Source organism: Maniola jurtina, chromosome Z, assembly GCF_905333055.1.
Source record: "Maniola jurtina chromosome Z, ilManJurt1.1, whole genome shotgun sequence".
In the NCBI taxonomy this organism is placed as follows: domain Eukaryota; kingdom Metazoa; phylum Arthropoda; class Insecta; order Lepidoptera; family Nymphalidae; genus Maniola; species Maniola jurtina.
In genome coordinates, this window is record NC_060058.1 from 16,581,512 (window position 1) to 16,598,215 (window position 16,704).

General features: G+C 35.9%; 1 protein-coding gene and 1 long non-coding RNA gene across 3 annotated transcripts in view; one reads left to right on the forward strand and one right to left on the reverse strand.

Annotated features, from left to right (window-relative positions):
- Nucleotides 1-201: 201 nt before the first annotated feature.
- LOC123880756 (dnaJ homolog subfamily C member 11) overlaps nt 202-16,704 on the forward strand; it is a 34,445-nt gene continuing 17,942 nt past the window's right edge. The window contains exons 1-13 of one of the 2 annotated variants that reach the window (XR_006799334.1): nt 202-376; nt 1,417-1,591; nt 2,081-2,162; nt 2,719-2,838; nt 3,249-3,376; nt 3,703-3,894; nt 4,678-4,891; nt 5,630-5,746; nt 7,383-7,574; nt 8,424-8,557; nt 9,180-9,328; nt 10,105-10,234; nt 10,866-10,988. Coding sequence is in view for 1 of the 2 variants with exons in the window: in XM_045929055.1 (XP_045785011.1) it covers nt 308-376; nt 1,417-1,591; nt 2,081-2,162; nt 2,719-2,838; nt 3,249-3,376; nt 3,703-3,894; nt 4,678-4,891; nt 5,630-5,746; nt 7,383-7,574; nt 8,424-8,557; nt 9,180-9,328; nt 10,105-10,234; nt 10,866-10,891 (1,728 nt within the window). In the remaining variant the exon portion in view is untranslated. Of the gene's footprint in view, nt 377-1,416; nt 1,592-2,080; nt 2,163-2,718; nt 2,839-3,248; nt 3,377-3,702; nt 3,895-4,677; nt 4,892-5,629; nt 5,747-7,382; nt 7,575-8,423; nt 8,558-9,179; nt 9,329-10,104; nt 10,235-10,865; nt 11,804-16,704 lie in introns of those variants that run through there. The other variant, XM_045929055.1, reaches the window with a different exon arrangement.
- LOC123880759 lies at nt 13,792-15,088 on the reverse strand. The gene is made up of 3 exons (XR_006799336.1): nt 14,853-15,088; nt 14,546-14,626; nt 13,792-14,446 (listed from the first exon to the last, which is right to left on the reverse strand). It is a non-coding gene; the product is annotated as an uncharacterized LOC123880759 (long non-coding RNA).

Here is a 16,704-nt window from a genome sequence, read left to right on the forward strand (position 1 = left end):
CACTTCTAACAAAAAAACACTCCAAAAAGGCATAACACGCGCGCTAGCAAACGCCAAACAGACGAAGTCCGCAAAACACTAAATGTCCTTCTGCAAAGTACCATTATAATCTGTGGTAAAACCAAATGTCGGAGACAGCATAGTGACAGTACCTAGGTACGTCAGACGTCAGCTATACTCTATGGTGCAGTGGTAAATCCTTATCTATAGATAGATAGGTCATAGAGGTATGTGAATAGATATATCTTGGGTGATTTTGTGACTCGGTTGCAATTTTCGGCATTTTCGTAATATAAAATTAGTGATAATGGACGAAGAAGGTGAAAGTATTTTACTAGAAGATAATTACTATCAGTTACTTAATGTATCTAAAACGGTAAATATTTTTTGCCATTTTTCCTTTCCTTAAAATTATCTTAATAATTCACCTATATTATATAACATTGGAAGTAAAATGTAAAAATGCTATCAAAATGGTTGTGGATAATCCCAACATAGACCGCGTCATACATAATATATTCACCTGCAATGTTTTACTGTTACACAATTATTTATATGAATGTTTTTAGGTTATGCCTGCAATAGAAATCAAACATGCCTACTTTAGAATAGATAGATGATTTAGAGTAAGACTGTAAGAAGTAGGTGAATATATTACTCAAACAATTCTTTTGCTTGATGCAGTTATTGAAAATTCATTTGACAGAATTTTTTACATGTAGATTTTTTATTTAAGTACCTATATTGATCTCTTTTTCTATTTACATAAATTAGCCTTTAGACCTACACTGCCGAATATAGGTCTTCCCTATTTCCTTTTTTAACTAAATAGGCTTGCGCTTGGTTGAAGTCAGACTGTATAGTGGGTAGAAATGCAGCTTAAAGTTGAGCACCTAGTTAGAAGGTGCCTAATCACTCTCCTTTTGAAAGACCCAATGTGGGAATTGGTGGGTAAAACAATGGTGGGCAACATTCCATATTAAAAGCCTAATTATATTGTTAGTTTGTGGTGCCAGAGAATGTCTCTCGCTGTGCTTGCTAGTATGCGGTCTATGCAACTATTTGTCTCAAAACCCTGTAAGTTTTGTGGCTGATTTAGAACTCAACCTGGGATCCCTTATTTAGCAATATAAGCTAGTCACTATATCAACGACATGTCACGGTAATAGGTGACAAGATATGTGGATGCATGATATCAACTATGTATAATTTCTTGTTCTTTTTTATATGCCTCTCCACTACTGAAGGTCCGCAAACTCGTCCTTGTTCATGGCTAAGCAGAATAGTTCTCTAACTGTTTTTATTCCAGTCTACTCATTTATGATTTGTAGTTTGTACCTGTTCTTCCGTCTTCCCATCCTGTCTTTTTCCTGCTACTTACATCCACAAATATTTTACCCACTTTATTTTCGCCAGGCTACTCCGGAAGAGATAAACAGTGCGTACCGTCGCTTCTCACGCATCTTTCACCCAGATAAGCACAGCACAGATCCCAACAAGCAGAAATGGGCTGAACAAATATTCAACAAAGTGAAGGAGGCCTATGAAGTGCTCTCAGATTCACACAAAAGGGCAATTTATGATACCCTTGGTAAGTAAGACTTTTTAGTGTTACAGAACAGAAAAAACTCATACTGCTTATTTGTTTTTAATAATATAATATATATTCAATTTTATAATACAAAATATATAAAAGCTAAATGTTTTAATTAATTTGTTAAAAGATGGTGTATCGTTAAAACTATTAAGCTGTTCAAGATTCGAATGTCCACTGATTAGCTTGGATTTTAATCAGAGGTCGGATTAGTGCATAATATGCAATACCCAAGTTCTGTCCGAGTTTTTTATATCTGTATTTTCATGGACTTGGATCGGATTAGTGCGTAATTGCTCTTAGTTGTTCCATAGTTTTTGAAATCTGAGGTTATTGAATTTTTTTATTTCACAATTTTTAGTAGAGCTTATCAAAATATAATAGTAATTCATCTTAGACTTCATCATCATTTACTACCAGGTTGGCTGTGGGATCACCTTATGAGCTAATTTGCCATCAAATATAATAATATACATTATGTTACAGGAAAAAGAGGATTAGAAGTAGATGGGTGGGAAGTGATATTCCGGACCCGTACACCACGGGAGATTAGAGAGGAATATGAAAGGTACAGAATAAAATAATTTCTAATTAGATGATCTCTGCTGCTTTATCCTGGTGGATTTAGACCTTATAAAAATCCTGCGGGAACTACAAAAATTAGCATATGCCTGTCTCTGGAATGCAAACTATGTCTGCGCCAAGTTTCGTCGCAATCGATTAATGATGGGTTGTTAAAAGCTAGCAGAACAGATAGACACTTTCACATTACTTAAAATAATATATTAGTATGGGTTAGTAATGATAAAGCAGCTAATTCACATTGCATGTGAAAAAAATTATTAGTTTGTCTGTGGTAGTCCGTATTAATTGCAGTTGCATATTAGACAATTAAATCAAATTTATCACTGAAGTTAAGCTTGAACACCAATAATAAGGCACATTGGAATGCTCAAGTTAGGGTTTGTTATATTGGATCAAAATTTGACTTAATCTTAACAATAGTGATTGTGTAACCATTGGTGTTTTTGATAGGCAAGTTTACCAGCAACTTTAACTGTTTGACGTGCAACGGGTCCTTAGTTTTGAAGTTTTTCTTGTTCAAAATCCTATAATTTTTTTAGACTAAAGAGGGAACGAGAAGAGAGAAGGTTGCAACAGAGCGCAAACCCAAGAGGCACCATAACACTTTCTATCAATGCAACAGATATGTTCATGAAGTATTATGATGAATATGACATTTTGTAAGTATGTTTCAACTTGTTTTAGAAGTCTTATTTTTTTTTCTATAAGGGTCGATTTATACTAGCAGCGAATTCGCGCAAATCTTTATAATTTAACACAGCATATTGACTTCTATCTCCACCATGTAAAACACAAACTTCTAGCCCTGATGAAAAATTCACAGCAATTTGCGCGTATTTCATTTTATTTGTCGGTTGAAATTTTTCCTTTACTTGTGCTATAAAACCTACCAACCTGCCAAATTTCCTGATTCTAGGTCAACGGGAAGTACCTTACAGGTTTTCTTGATAGACAGACAGACAACAAGTGATCCTATAAGGGTTCCGTTTTTCCTTTTGAAGTATGAAACCATAAAAATTAAACTAAAGTATAGAACAATGTCTAACATAGTGTTTTAATTTTATTACAGGGAAGATTCAGCCATAATTCCTAGTATCGAAGTGTCTGGTATGACAATCCAGCAGTCTATAGACGCTCCGGTCACATTGAGGAACACTGTCACTTTATCAGGGAACATTTCTACACAGAATGGCACAGGTATTTCATATAAGTATATCATTGTTATCAACACTAATATAATACTTATCGAGAAATATATAAATTAAAGACTCTTATAAGCATCCATCTAGGCAAGCACACTAGAATTTACATCTCATCGTTGCTTTCCTTAAAGCACGATTGTCGTCAAGCGCAAGTGTATGAAATAATAGTCTAAAAAAACGTAACACTTGTAATTGTTCTTAGATCATTTTGATACCTCTAACTAATATTGATAATAATTAGACTCATTGTATATTTACTTACATAGTTAAATTAATTATTGGCCAGACCCATTGCTAAATTGTAGTTAAATTATTTTACAGGTATAGGTTCACTAACTATGTCCAACAGACATCTAACCTCCGAAAGAGGATGGACTGAGCTGGAATGTGGAATAGGAAATGGCCCGGTCTTTGGGTTCAAGATATTCAGGACCATATCTAGGCTTATGTTTGTTAACTGCGGAACTGGATTGCAGTTTACTTCTAGAGGGATTGTACCTACTTTTGTATCAAGTAAGTTTCTGTTTCAAAATCACTTTATTGAAGAGAAGACTTGAGGCGAGGCTGAGTCATTTGAAATGGCTAAAAACTTCAAGGTTGCAACTGCAGACTAATATTTTAAGGGCACAAATTAAATGCTCACCGAAATAATTTTTAGACCCTAAGACTAAGCACCAAGTAAAATATGTTAACTTCAAATAAAATAAACCCACTGTATACAGAGGTGCCTAAACTAGGTTTTAAGTTTATTTTAATAGTGTTCACACTGCTGATGTCTGTGAAAACTACACTAGTGTTAGTGGTTTAAATTTACAAATAAACTCTTAATTTTTGATACTACAATAACTTTGAAGATCCAAAAAAATAAGCTGTGTTATTTCATAGTTTGTTTTCACTTCTTTGTACCAAATTTCGTCCAAATCATTTGGTCAAAATGTAGTAGTCCACGAGAAAGTAACACACACGCAGATAGACAGAAAAGACAGGTACACTTTCACAATTGTAATAGTAATAAGTGTCTACGTTTTTTTAACCCCCAACCCAAAAAGAGGGGTGTTATAAGTTTGACGCGTGTATCTGTGTATCTGTCTGTGGCATCTTAGCTCCTAAACTAATGAACCGATTTTAAATTAGTTTTTTTTTTTATTTGATAGGTGGCTTGGCTTGATCGAGAGTTTTCTTAGCTATAATCCAAGAAAATCGATTCAGCCGTTTGAAAGTTATCAGCTCTTTTCTAGTTACTGTAACCTTCACTTGTTGGGGGTGTTATAAAATTTTAATTTACACTTGTTTCAGCAATGGCCTTACAACTAGATGCTCACTCAGTGGGTTACTTGACATACAGAGCGGGAGGCCAAGGAGGTTCCTCTATGACTTCTACATATGTGAGGGATTCGGAGAAATACCATTTGAATACTGCAGTACAAATAGGAAACCCTCATTCCTTCATATCATTTAATTTTATGAGGAAGTTGCCACAGCATGACTTGAAGTTACGTCTGGCTCTAAAGTAAGTCTTGTTCTTGTTGATACTGCTTTTAATTGCAAGCAATTTCCTACTGTGCCTGAACGACTTCTAAGTCGTACTACACACTAGACTTGTGTTTATACCCGTTTCACACTATGCGCAAACTTTTGTAGTAGCATGAGATTTTACAGCTCACCGACGTTGATAGAATTTGAGCAAAATAAAATTAATTATAACAATCTTGGTTTAAAGCTTAAGTTTGTCCATACATCCACAGCCAGCGTTCCAAGCGGTTACAATATACACATTAAAACAAGTGTAAATTAAAAATTTATAACACCCCCGACGATCCAAAGTATTTGAGTTTTCCAAAACATCATTTTCAAATAAATAATTATGTATTTAGGCAACGTCCATCTTGACAGCTTGACATTTGTCTATTGACATAATATTATGAACCTAACGGTTATCTAACCTTCTTTTCTACAAGAAAACTAGAAAAGAGCTGATAACTCTTAAACGGCTGAACCGATTTTTTTAGATTATAGCTAAGAACACTCTCGATCAAGCCACATTTTAAACAAAAAAAACTAAATTAAAATTGGTTCATTCGTTTAGGCGCTACAATGCCACAGACAGATACACAGATACACAGATACACACGTCAAACTTATAACACCCCTCTTTTTGGGTCGGGGGTTAAAAACACTATCAAAGGTTACCTAACCTCCTGCGTCATAACCTGACATACTATCTACAGCAAGTGAACGTATGTTTCAGATTCGGCACTTTCGGCGCGATCGCCGAGTACGGGGCAGAAAAAAAGGTGTCTCAAAACAGCAGTGTGTCGGCAGCAGTCATGCTTGGCATACCCAGCGGGGTTATGCTCAAACTTAAGTAAGTTTCCTTGCTATCTCTCTTTTCGTCATATTTCTCACTAGCTGATGCCCGCAGCTTCGCCCGCGTGGATTGGTCAGATCCCCTGCAGCATCAGGATTGAGGAGTTGGACTCCAAATTTTTTATGAAACAATGTCGCAATGTTCCTCTATCGATTAAAAAAGAAATGACACAAATCGGTTCAGAAATCTCGGAGATTTCGGTGTACATAGGTAGAAAAACACAACTCCCTTTTTGAAAGTCGGTTAAAAAAGTAGCCTATGTTACACCCTGGTCAATCCTCTACTTGTCTGTGAAAATCCCGTCAAAATCGGTTCAGCCGTTCCCAAGATTAGCCTTTTCAAACAGACAGACAGACAGACAGACAGACAAAAATTTTAAAAACGTGTGATTCAGTGTTGGTATCGTTCAAATAACCATATGAGCTTAATATGAGGTAGTTATTTCGAAATTACAGACAGACACTCCAATTTTATTTATTAGTATAGATTAGCTTAAGTCGCGGGGACTTCGCCCGCGTGGACTACACAAATTTCAACCCCCTATTTTTACTTCTTATGTACAAAAATCCTTTCTTAGTGGATGTACCATGTCGTAATAGCAATCTAGATGCCAAATTTCAGCCCGATCGGTCCAGTAGTTTGAGCTGTGCATTGATAGATCTGTCAGTCAGTTAGATATTGCTTTTATATTAGAACCCTGACGACTTCCCTGGCGCAGAAGTGAGAGTTGTGATTTTATAGGTGGGAGGCCCCGGAATAGATTCCAGGCAGAAGAAATTTGGAATTTTATAATTTCTAAATTTTCTCTGGTCTGGTCTGCCATAGCTAGTTGCCACCTTACTGGCAAAAGCCGCGCCGCCAAGCGATTTAGCGTTTCGGTACGATGGCGTGTAGAAACCACAGGGTATGGGTTTCGTAATATCTGCCATACCCGTACCAGGTTAGCATGCTACCACCTTAGACTGCATCATCACTTACTACTGCAATCGGACAAGTGGAAGTAACTGAAACACCAGTAACCAAATTCGACGCAATGCCAACATAATATGAATAAAGAGACGTAATTACAGGCATAACGCATAACTGGGTCGGGCCTATGCGACTAGTAGAGCGGTGCCGGAGAGGTGTGATGACGTGACGCGAGAGCTCAGTGATTCGTCAACTTATGACAGCTGTCCCCCTCCCGCACCGCCCCACTACCGCAGGAGCCTCCTCAGTCATCCCACAGTTCACGACAGTTAGGAACCTTGTAACAAAACGTCGAGGTTTCACCTACGCTATAATAGCCTATGAAACGACTAGGGTCTTTGATTTAACTTCACCTTTAGGCCCTAGACTAATTTTATCGATGTCGATTTGAGGGTCAAACCGAGAGGTGCCTCACTCAAGTTCATTTTGGGTATGCACTATATCTATAAAAGCTTCTGAGAAGGTAACAAACCTCAATAGCTCAACGGTTATAGGAGCGGACTGAAAACTGAAAGGTTGGATGTTCAAACCCCACCCGTTGCACTATTGTCGTACCCACTCCTAGCACAAGCTTAACGCTTAGTTGGAGGGGAAAGGGGAATGTTAGTCATGATTAAAATAACTAATATTCTTTTTAAAAAAGAAAAAAAATAATGTTTTCCAGATGGTCATGTTCTTCACAAACCGTAGTGCTGCCAATACACCTGTGCGAGGAGGTTATCCCCGCGCCGGTGTTCTATGCCACCGTGGTGCCCATGGTGTCGTGGCTGATACTGAAGAAGGCCGTACTGGACCCCATCGCGCGCGAGCGGCGCGAGAGGGAGCGCCAGAGGTCTATGGAGGCCAACTTTGAAAGGTAGGACTTTGTTTCTCACATTACAAACCATAGTGTTGCCAATATACCTGTGACTGTGCGTCCACACACTGCTCTACTCGCGCAATTAATCGCGCGCTAGGTCGCTTACCTTTGCAACACGATGGACGTCGAAACTGTGGCAGCGTGCGCGCTATTGCATACTTACCGACAAAATAGGGAGCGATGGGCGTGAACGAGGAACACGCGAGTAATGCGGCCACACTACGTCTCTGCCTCCGTCCCTCGCTTAGGTAAGAGGAGGTTATCCTATGATGATGTTAAGCCGCTGCTCATGTTATCCTGCTTCAACATCAGACCTTAATCACTAAGTCTTCCCACAAAGAAATTAAACAAGGGTTAAACTCGTGTTTATTTTAAATCTGACAAATTTCCCATGCAAGAATTGTCAACTTATCAATTTAATTATCAGCTTGATTGTTAAATTTCATCGTTTAAGTCGTTTTTTTAGTTTATATTTGTAACTAGCGGATACCCGGCGTGTGCTACTACGCTAAAAAAGTAATGCATTGTTTTAGTGCTCTTAAATAATCTTCACGTTTTTGTCTTCACCTTCTAATTTGGTTTGGAAGTGGTTGGTTTGGTGTGGTTTGGAAAACGGTTTGGGACACATTAGTTGCACAGTTTCAAAGTCTATATCAGATATAGGTAGAAACATTTTTGTGTTTTATAATATGTGAGGATTTTTATTAAAGGCTACAAGAAATAAAATAAAACCATCTTCACATTATTGTCTTTCTATGAAACAGGTTTGGGGCACATTGGTTGGATGGTTTCAAAGTCTATAACGGATCATTTTTTGTGTTTTATATATTAGGATTTTTATTAAAGGCTACAAGAAATGCAGAGGCAAGCTAGAGCAACCATCGAGCTCATGAGGGAAACATATTCTAGAATAAGAAGCGACGAAGAAAAGAAGAAAGGACTGGTCATCATTAGAGCGCTGTACGGAAAGTTGCCTGCAGGTGAACTACAAACACAATATAAAGTCTGTTAGCTAACATAGTGGCGTTTCTGACATGCCAAGATTCCAACGCTGGTTCTAAAAGTATTAGGAAATCTATTAGTATTATCTAAAAGTAGTACTAGTCTATAATGAGTGGTGGGTATTGTGAATTTTCGATAGGAAAAGCTTGAAAACTCATTTTCGAAATTTTTCATAGTTCCTCCGATCATTGGTCCACAAATAAATCACTACTGTACTAGTACTTTTATAAGTCACATTGACAAAATTTCAGACATAAATAAAAGCGTAATCTCACAACTCAATAGTTTAACCGATTTTGAATAATTTGATACAGAGATAGCTTACATCCCACAGAAACGTTTAAGTGCGGAAACCAGCCCAGAGAGAAAAAAGAAAGAAAGCTTACATCCCAGGGATGTACATTGGCTACTTTTTTCCCGGAAAATCAAAGAGTTGCCACGGGGTTCTTGAAGGCCCGTCCGTTTATGTTTGGTATAGAGGTAGCTTGCGTCCCGGAAAGTGACATTGACTTTGTATCCGGAAAAATCAAAGGATTCCCATGAGATTTTAAAAAAACTGAGTCATCATTTGGTAGTCTATAAGAAAATATTTTTTTATAGGTGCAACAGCTCACGAAATAAGCTCGGAGCAGGCAGGCGACGCTGCGTCTCCAGACAGCCCACTTCCTTATGCTGATGTGATAGATGTTACAATACCAATACAGTGCCTCATCAAAGACTCACGGCTCGAACTTTTGGAAGCTAGCAAGGTGACTTTCTGTCGTATTATGATGCTTCTTTTTACTAATATAGGCTCAGAACGGACTGGTGACACCATGTCTTCAGACAGCCCTTTTCCTCACGTCGAAGTTTTTTTTTAATGTATAGACTAGCGCTTGGATGTAATTATACCTGCTGGAAAGTGATGATAGCCTTAGATGAAGTGTGCTTGCCTAGAAGATGCCTATTCACTCTTGACTTGAAGGTACCCATATAAAAAGTGGAGGGGGAAACTGATGTCGGAAGGTATGAGGAGTATAAGGAGGATGCTACAAAGGTGATGGAGGAACTGGGTCAAAAAGGTCACGAAGCGATTGATGTTGTCATACAGCTCAGTGCGTCGTTAAGGACTCACTGCTTGAATTTTTAATAAGGTGACCTTTCACCCTTTTATAATGCTACTTTTTACTACGATAGTCTTTGAGCAGACTGGCCACACCTATTTCTTTAGGGTTCCGTACCTCAAAAGGAAAAAGGAACCCTTATAGAATCACTTTGTTGTCCTTTTGTCATGTCTGTCAAGAAAACCTATAGAGTACTTCCCATTGACCTAGGATCGTGAATTTTGAACAAAAAAAAATTAAAATGTGTGCATGAAAAAATTAATTTACCAAATCACATTAACTTGCAGTGTTCTACATAAAAGTGTTTGGTACGTATGTCTTGTACGATGGTACGGAACCCTTGACGCGCGATTTCGACTCGCACTTGGCCGGTTTTTTTTAGTTGTTCAAGCCTATAGTAAAGCTATGTTTTTCTTTCCCAGTCGGAGCTGCCGGGTTTCTACGACCCGTGCGTGGGCGACGACAAGCACCTCACAGTCAAGTACTTCTTCCACAGCAACCTCCATTGCTGTACCGTGTCTGACTCACAGGCTTTAGTACTGCCACGCAACAGTAAGTATACCCTCCACATAAATGATGGAGTCCTTTTATTCCCTTGTAAAACTTAGGGCTGCAGCAGTTGTTTTCCATGTTTCCTATCTTTGGCTGCTGCCTTGACATGGTTCCACGAGAGTCCTTTGGTCCTTTTTAGGCCTGGTTCAATAGACCTCCTCCAGGTTGGTCGACCAGGTCTGCTTCAACTGGCAGGCTGTCATTGAAACGCCACTTGAGCAGCGTTTCCTTCCTCACTTCACAGAATATGCCCGACCCATCGCCATCGCCTCATATATACTTCCTAAAGGTTAAGCCTTCACATGAATCCATAATAGATACTATACTTAGATAGTTCAATACAATTTTTTTTTAATTGAAAACAACAATTATTTATTTTACAACTGCTTTTAAATTGTCAAAATGATTAACCATAATTTTACTACCGAGAAAAACCAGCAAGAAACTCGGCGGTTGCTCTTTTCAAATGTCGTTGAGACGACGCGCCCCACTCTTTGTTTCAATTGGTTACAGTGCAAGTGTGCTATGTACTGGTTCTATTGTAACAGACCGATCAGCATCACACGCCTCATTCTCTCGAAGTTTACTTTTCTGAAAGTTTCATGTTACACTCATGTTTTTTTGTTTACAGATCATCGAATAAAGAATAGATCCTGAAGGCTAAAGTCGAGGCGCAAATAAGCTCAGGCGGCGCCGTTTACACGTTACAGTGTAACAAACACATGAATACACACGTTAAACTTATATCTGCAATAGGGATCATGACTACTAGTCAAATCAGCCACTTTTTATCAGACGTCAAATGCTCGCTTAGCATGGGAGCTTGTATGAAATACACAAATGTGACATCATAAATATTGGACTAACTTGATGTACCTTTTTAGTTAAATCGATCATTTAAAATTGTTAGCGAATTTCAAACTAACAACGGATGTAAATTTTACGAATTTTGCAAGACCTCCTATGTAATAATTCCTAAGAAATAATTTATTATTGACATTTATTATTTATCGTCCTAATTGCAAATGTTGACACTGGCAGGCGTCAAACGTGAACCTACATTTGACGCTAGGTATGAAACGACTAGGTATCTTTTATTTCACATCACCCCTAGTCTAACATTTGACAGATGTCGATTCAGGATCAAAACTTAGAGTTTCTTCACTCTGACCGTAGCTGACCGACTCTGGGGCCGTACTTACTTTTGTGCAGCTTTTGTGTTTTAATCAATATAAAAATTATGTCATTGGTTGAAAAAAAATGATTAACATTCCAATGTTTGGGAAAGGGTAGCGAAGAAATAAGATAAATTATGTGTGAATTTTTTCTTATACGTTTAATAACCAGATTATGGTATTTGATTTCTTGTCAGTCGACAAAGATTTCGAAAAATGTATTTGACACAGATAGGCGCATGTTCCCTAAAATATGTTTAACTAATACGCACAATAATCATTCTGTACTTAATCAAGTAAATTCAGTCTGGGAGGAATGAACCAACAATCGAATGCTAGTGCGCAATTGATTTAGATATTCGATTTATTCGTTCCAGACCGTGCGCTCCGCCTTCGTAACGAATATAATTTAAAAAAAAAAAACAATTGATTTAATTGAACAACTGAACAATTGATTGTCGATTTTATTTGATTGTTTTTTGTGAAGACGAATAAATCGACAATCGATTGTCCAATTGTGTGCATGTTAGCCAATATACTTTAGTTGACTTAAAATATAAACAAATCGCAAATACCTTCCCGAATAAACGCGTAAGCGACGTGATTTGCCTAGCGCTTTAGATTTTTTCACCGGCATGATTTCATTGTAAGTTCGTGTTAACAAGTTCATATGAGCCATGTATAGTGCGTCTCTTACGCATTTCAGCAAGAAGCTACTTGTTTACCTTTTGAGTCAGTTGAGAAAAACTATATTTTACTACAATAGTGAGTATTGGAATTGATTGGATCGTCATACTGTAGCTGTGTGGTTTTATTACACTATATTGTCTTCTATATCGAAAGTGATTACGACTAGGTACATTGATTACAAACCTTAGCAGTAAACCTTTAGTAATGTATCTTACACAAATGAATTTTATATTACCCAATATAAACAATTGCAAATAGAAATAATTTTACAACTTTTATTTTGAATTTTAGGGTTGATTTTTCAATAGCCAAATAAACTGTGATCGACTGACATTTTACCAGATTTCCAATATAAATAAATTATCGGAAATTTAAATTATTCCTCATTTAAAAATCATTTGAAGCTTTTTTGAGCTTTTAATTTATAATGACTTTAGGTTTCCATGTATGTATACGCTGCACATGCAAAGCGACTAGAATTATTAATTAATTTACCTGTATTAAGTCGATAAGTAACTATGCAATTTTATTTTATACATTTTATCAAATTTCAAATGCAGTTCATGATAATTTATTATAATCTATTTCTATATTATAATTGTCTATTCAATAATGAAATGAAAATTATGTAATACCTAGATTTAGTTGTTTTTAACCCTCGACCCAAAAAGAGGGGTGTTATAAGTTTGACGTGTGTATCTGTGTATCTGTCTGTGGCCTCGTAGCGCCTAAACGAATGAAGCGATTTTAATTTACTTTTTTTTTGTTTGAAAGGTGGCTTGATCGAGAGTGTTCTTAGCTATAATCCAAAAAAATTGGTTCAGCCTTTTAAAAGTTATCAGCTCTTTTCTAGTTTTCTTATAGAAAAGAAAGTTAGATAACCGTTAGGTTCATAATATTATGTCAATTGACAAATGTCAAGCTGTCAAAATGGACGTTATAAATTTTTAATTTACACTTGTAAAGCTCAAGTTCATCCGTATATCTACAGTCACTCCAAGTGGAAACGTTTGTAACTTACAAGTATAAATTAAAAATTTATAACACCCCCCACAAGTGAAAGTCACAGTAGTAACTAGAAAAGGGCTGATAACTTTCAAACGGCTGAACCGATTTTCTTGGATTATAGCTAAGAATACTCTCGATCAAGCCAAAGCCACCTTTCAAACAAAAAAAACTAAATTAAAATCGGTTCATTAGTTTAGGAGCTACGATGCCACAGACAGATACACAGATGCACAGATACACATGTCAAACTTATAACAACCCCCTTTTTGGCTAAAGTTTGGAATACTCTTCCGCGATCTGTGTTTCCTACCAATCACAATCCGGGTATGTTTAAAACAAGAGTGAATAGGCATCTTCCAGGTAAATACATCCCATCTTAGGCCACATCATTACTTTCCATCAGGTGTGATTGTGGTCAAGCGCTTGCCTATACTGAATTTAAAAAAAAACCAGATGAGACGCCTTGCGAATGTGTAAATGCGGGGTTTTTGCGTTTAATTTATTTAGAGGCTTCTGGTCGGGGTGATAGCCCACGTTCCGAGTTGGGGGAACTGCCTCCCGAAGTACTTTGTGGACTTCTTTCGTGTTGTTATAAAAAAAATAAAAATATTAAAATGATATATTTAGATGTAGCTAATACTTACTTTATTTTGGTCCACGTCTGCTGTTAATAAATAAAGCATGTTGTTTTTATTTGGTATTTTATTTATTACATATATACATATACAAATATTTTATTAGTTCCACACTATTCTATGATTTATTTAGTCTTTAACTAGCCCTTAGTAGGCACTAATCTAGATAATTTGTCTAGGTGTTTTAAAGTCTAAAGTAGTTGTCTAAAGAAGTTTAAGTATTAGAAGATTAAAACAAATAATAAACAGTTTTCCTGCATCAGTTCTACTTTCAGGTGATTTAAATTGGATAAAAGCAATATAATGATCATTCATCAGATTGCTTTCATGTGATTTACAACAAAGGCTAGAGGCTCTGATATCTATAACATGTTAGATGAATGTAATTTTTGTACATTTAAATATAGTGGCTCTCTTAATACACAGTAGGCAGTATTGACTGAAGTCAATTCTAATATAAATAAAAAAATATCAAAAATAAAAAAAAGTCAATCAAAAAAAGTTCAATTGAGGTTTTCTGTATCAGTCCTTCTTTAGCTCTGTTATATAATTGGTATGTACGCAACAATCCATTGGGTAGTTATCATTATAATATATCATATCATTATAATAAGACTTTAACTTTAACTGTGCAGAAAAATATGATAAAAGCGATCCTCTTGAAAGCTTCAATTATAATAAATCAGACTGGTCAATATTCCATGCTGAAACAAAAGAAGGATTTGAGAAATTCATACCAAACTGATACTACATAAATGAAATCTTTTGTATTACACTAGTAGAAATAAGAAAAGACTGTGTACCTATTATTTTAATGTGTAACCTAATGTGATTGTTGTGAGAAAACCAGTTCCTTGGTTGGTGGGATGCAGAATGTTTGAAAGCTGAAAAGAAAAGCGAAATGGTTAAGATTTTATATATCAAACTCTAAGTTTAGTGGTACCATTAACAACGAAATTGCACAGTTAAATCATTTCTAAAGCGTTAATACGGTTATTAAATCCTAAGTATAGAGGTACCACTGACAACGAAATATGCCCATTTTGATCATTTCTACGGCGATAATATAGTTAAATATAAAAATATAACGCCAATAAAAAGGCTACTTACCACACAAATCCACTGGAATCCTCAAAAACGGTCGTTGTAGTAAGGTGATTTACCACATTCATACTCGGCCGAAAAACGCATTAAAGCTTTGTAAATCATTTGACAAACATTGCTATAAATCGTCTTATAATTAATATGGCCAAGAATTAGAATTTTTCACACAAATAAACAAGAAATTACTAAAACTATTATTTTATTAATTTATAACCTTAAAATTTTGACAATGACAGCAACAATCAACATGACATTTCACAGAGTACATATAATTTTTTTTCCAACAGGCTTACGACTTTGGAATCTAGCTTTTTAAGCATGTATGGGAATGTAATAATTCTTTTTTGGTCTAGATTTAGACGTCTAAGTTAGTGTCTTAGTACTTCCTCCATTCATTTAAGGACTCATGTGCGAGAGCCTTGAATCCAGAGCTGTAAAGTCAGTTGAAAATTTAAAAAAAAATGATATATACTCTGTGAAATGTGAATAATTATGTCATGTTGCTGTCATTGTCAAAGTTTTAAGGTTATATATTAATAAAAACAAAGTTTTTACTAATTTCTTGTTTATTTGTATGAAAAATGCTAAATCTTAGCTCAATTAACTATAAGACGATTTTTAGCAGCGTCTGTGAAGTGATTGTCAAAGTTTTAATGCGTTTTTCGGCTGAATATGAAGGTGGCAAATTACCTTACTACAACGATTAAACAAGACGTTTTTTTAGGATTACCGTGGATTTGTGTGGTAAACAGCCGTTATATTTTTATATTTAATCGTAGTTTCGCTCCAGAAATGAATAAACGGGGCATATTTTATTGTTAGTGGTATCACTATAAGAATTCATTTATAAAATCTAAAAGCATTTTTGCTTTCTTTACAGTTTCAAACATTCTGCATCCCACCAAGGAACTGGTTTTCACATAAAAACACATTGGGCTTGGAAATAATAGGTTGGTATGCAAGCTTTTCTTATTTTTAGTACTGTACTTATTTACTACAAAAGGTTTCATATCTAGCAAGATATTAGAAGTATTGAACAAGAAAATTGGTGATCTACATAACAGGCTGACTAGACACCGTAACAGGCTTGCGACTCCTATGCTCTGCCTCAGGAAGGTCCAAAAGTCATTTGTGGGAATGGGTATAATAATCTTTTATAACAAAATTCCGCAATCAATTTTGGACTTGCCTTTACACAAGTTTAAAAAGTCTATTAAAACTATGCTCCTAAGAAAAGCATATTATACTATTGAAGATTATGTAAATGATAAAAGAGTGTGGATTTGACCTGCAGCTCGCTCCAGCAATGCTCAGGACTTTAATTACTTGTATACATGGCATAATTTTGTATATCAAATCTTTGAAAAGAGCAACCGCCGAGTTTCTTGCTGGTTCTTCTTGGTAGGAAAGGCATTCCGAACCAGTGGTAGATGCTCTTGACGATTCAAAAGTACTTGTAAAAGTCTAATTGAATAAAAATATTTTGAATTTTGAATCAATTAAGTACGAAGTTCTCAAACCATTTTTTGTTTCAGTATGGAATATTGACCAGTCTATTTCATATTTTTCCGCAGAAGTATAATTAAGTCTATTATGATTGGATAGTGAAAGGAAGAAAGAAAACTGTTTATATGGTTCCACAAAAAAGATAACATAATATTATATAAAGCTCAGTAAGTTAAGGTTTAGGTATTTAAGTTTTTATTAGTATTAGTATTTTTATTTCATCTATTTCCTTCCTATGTACTGTGTTTGCGCCTAGCTTATAGTCCCAAATAAAAGTATATTTATTTATTTTATTTTTATATAAAGTCGAAATAAAATGTGATGTGTGATGTGTGGTAACTATCCTTTGGAT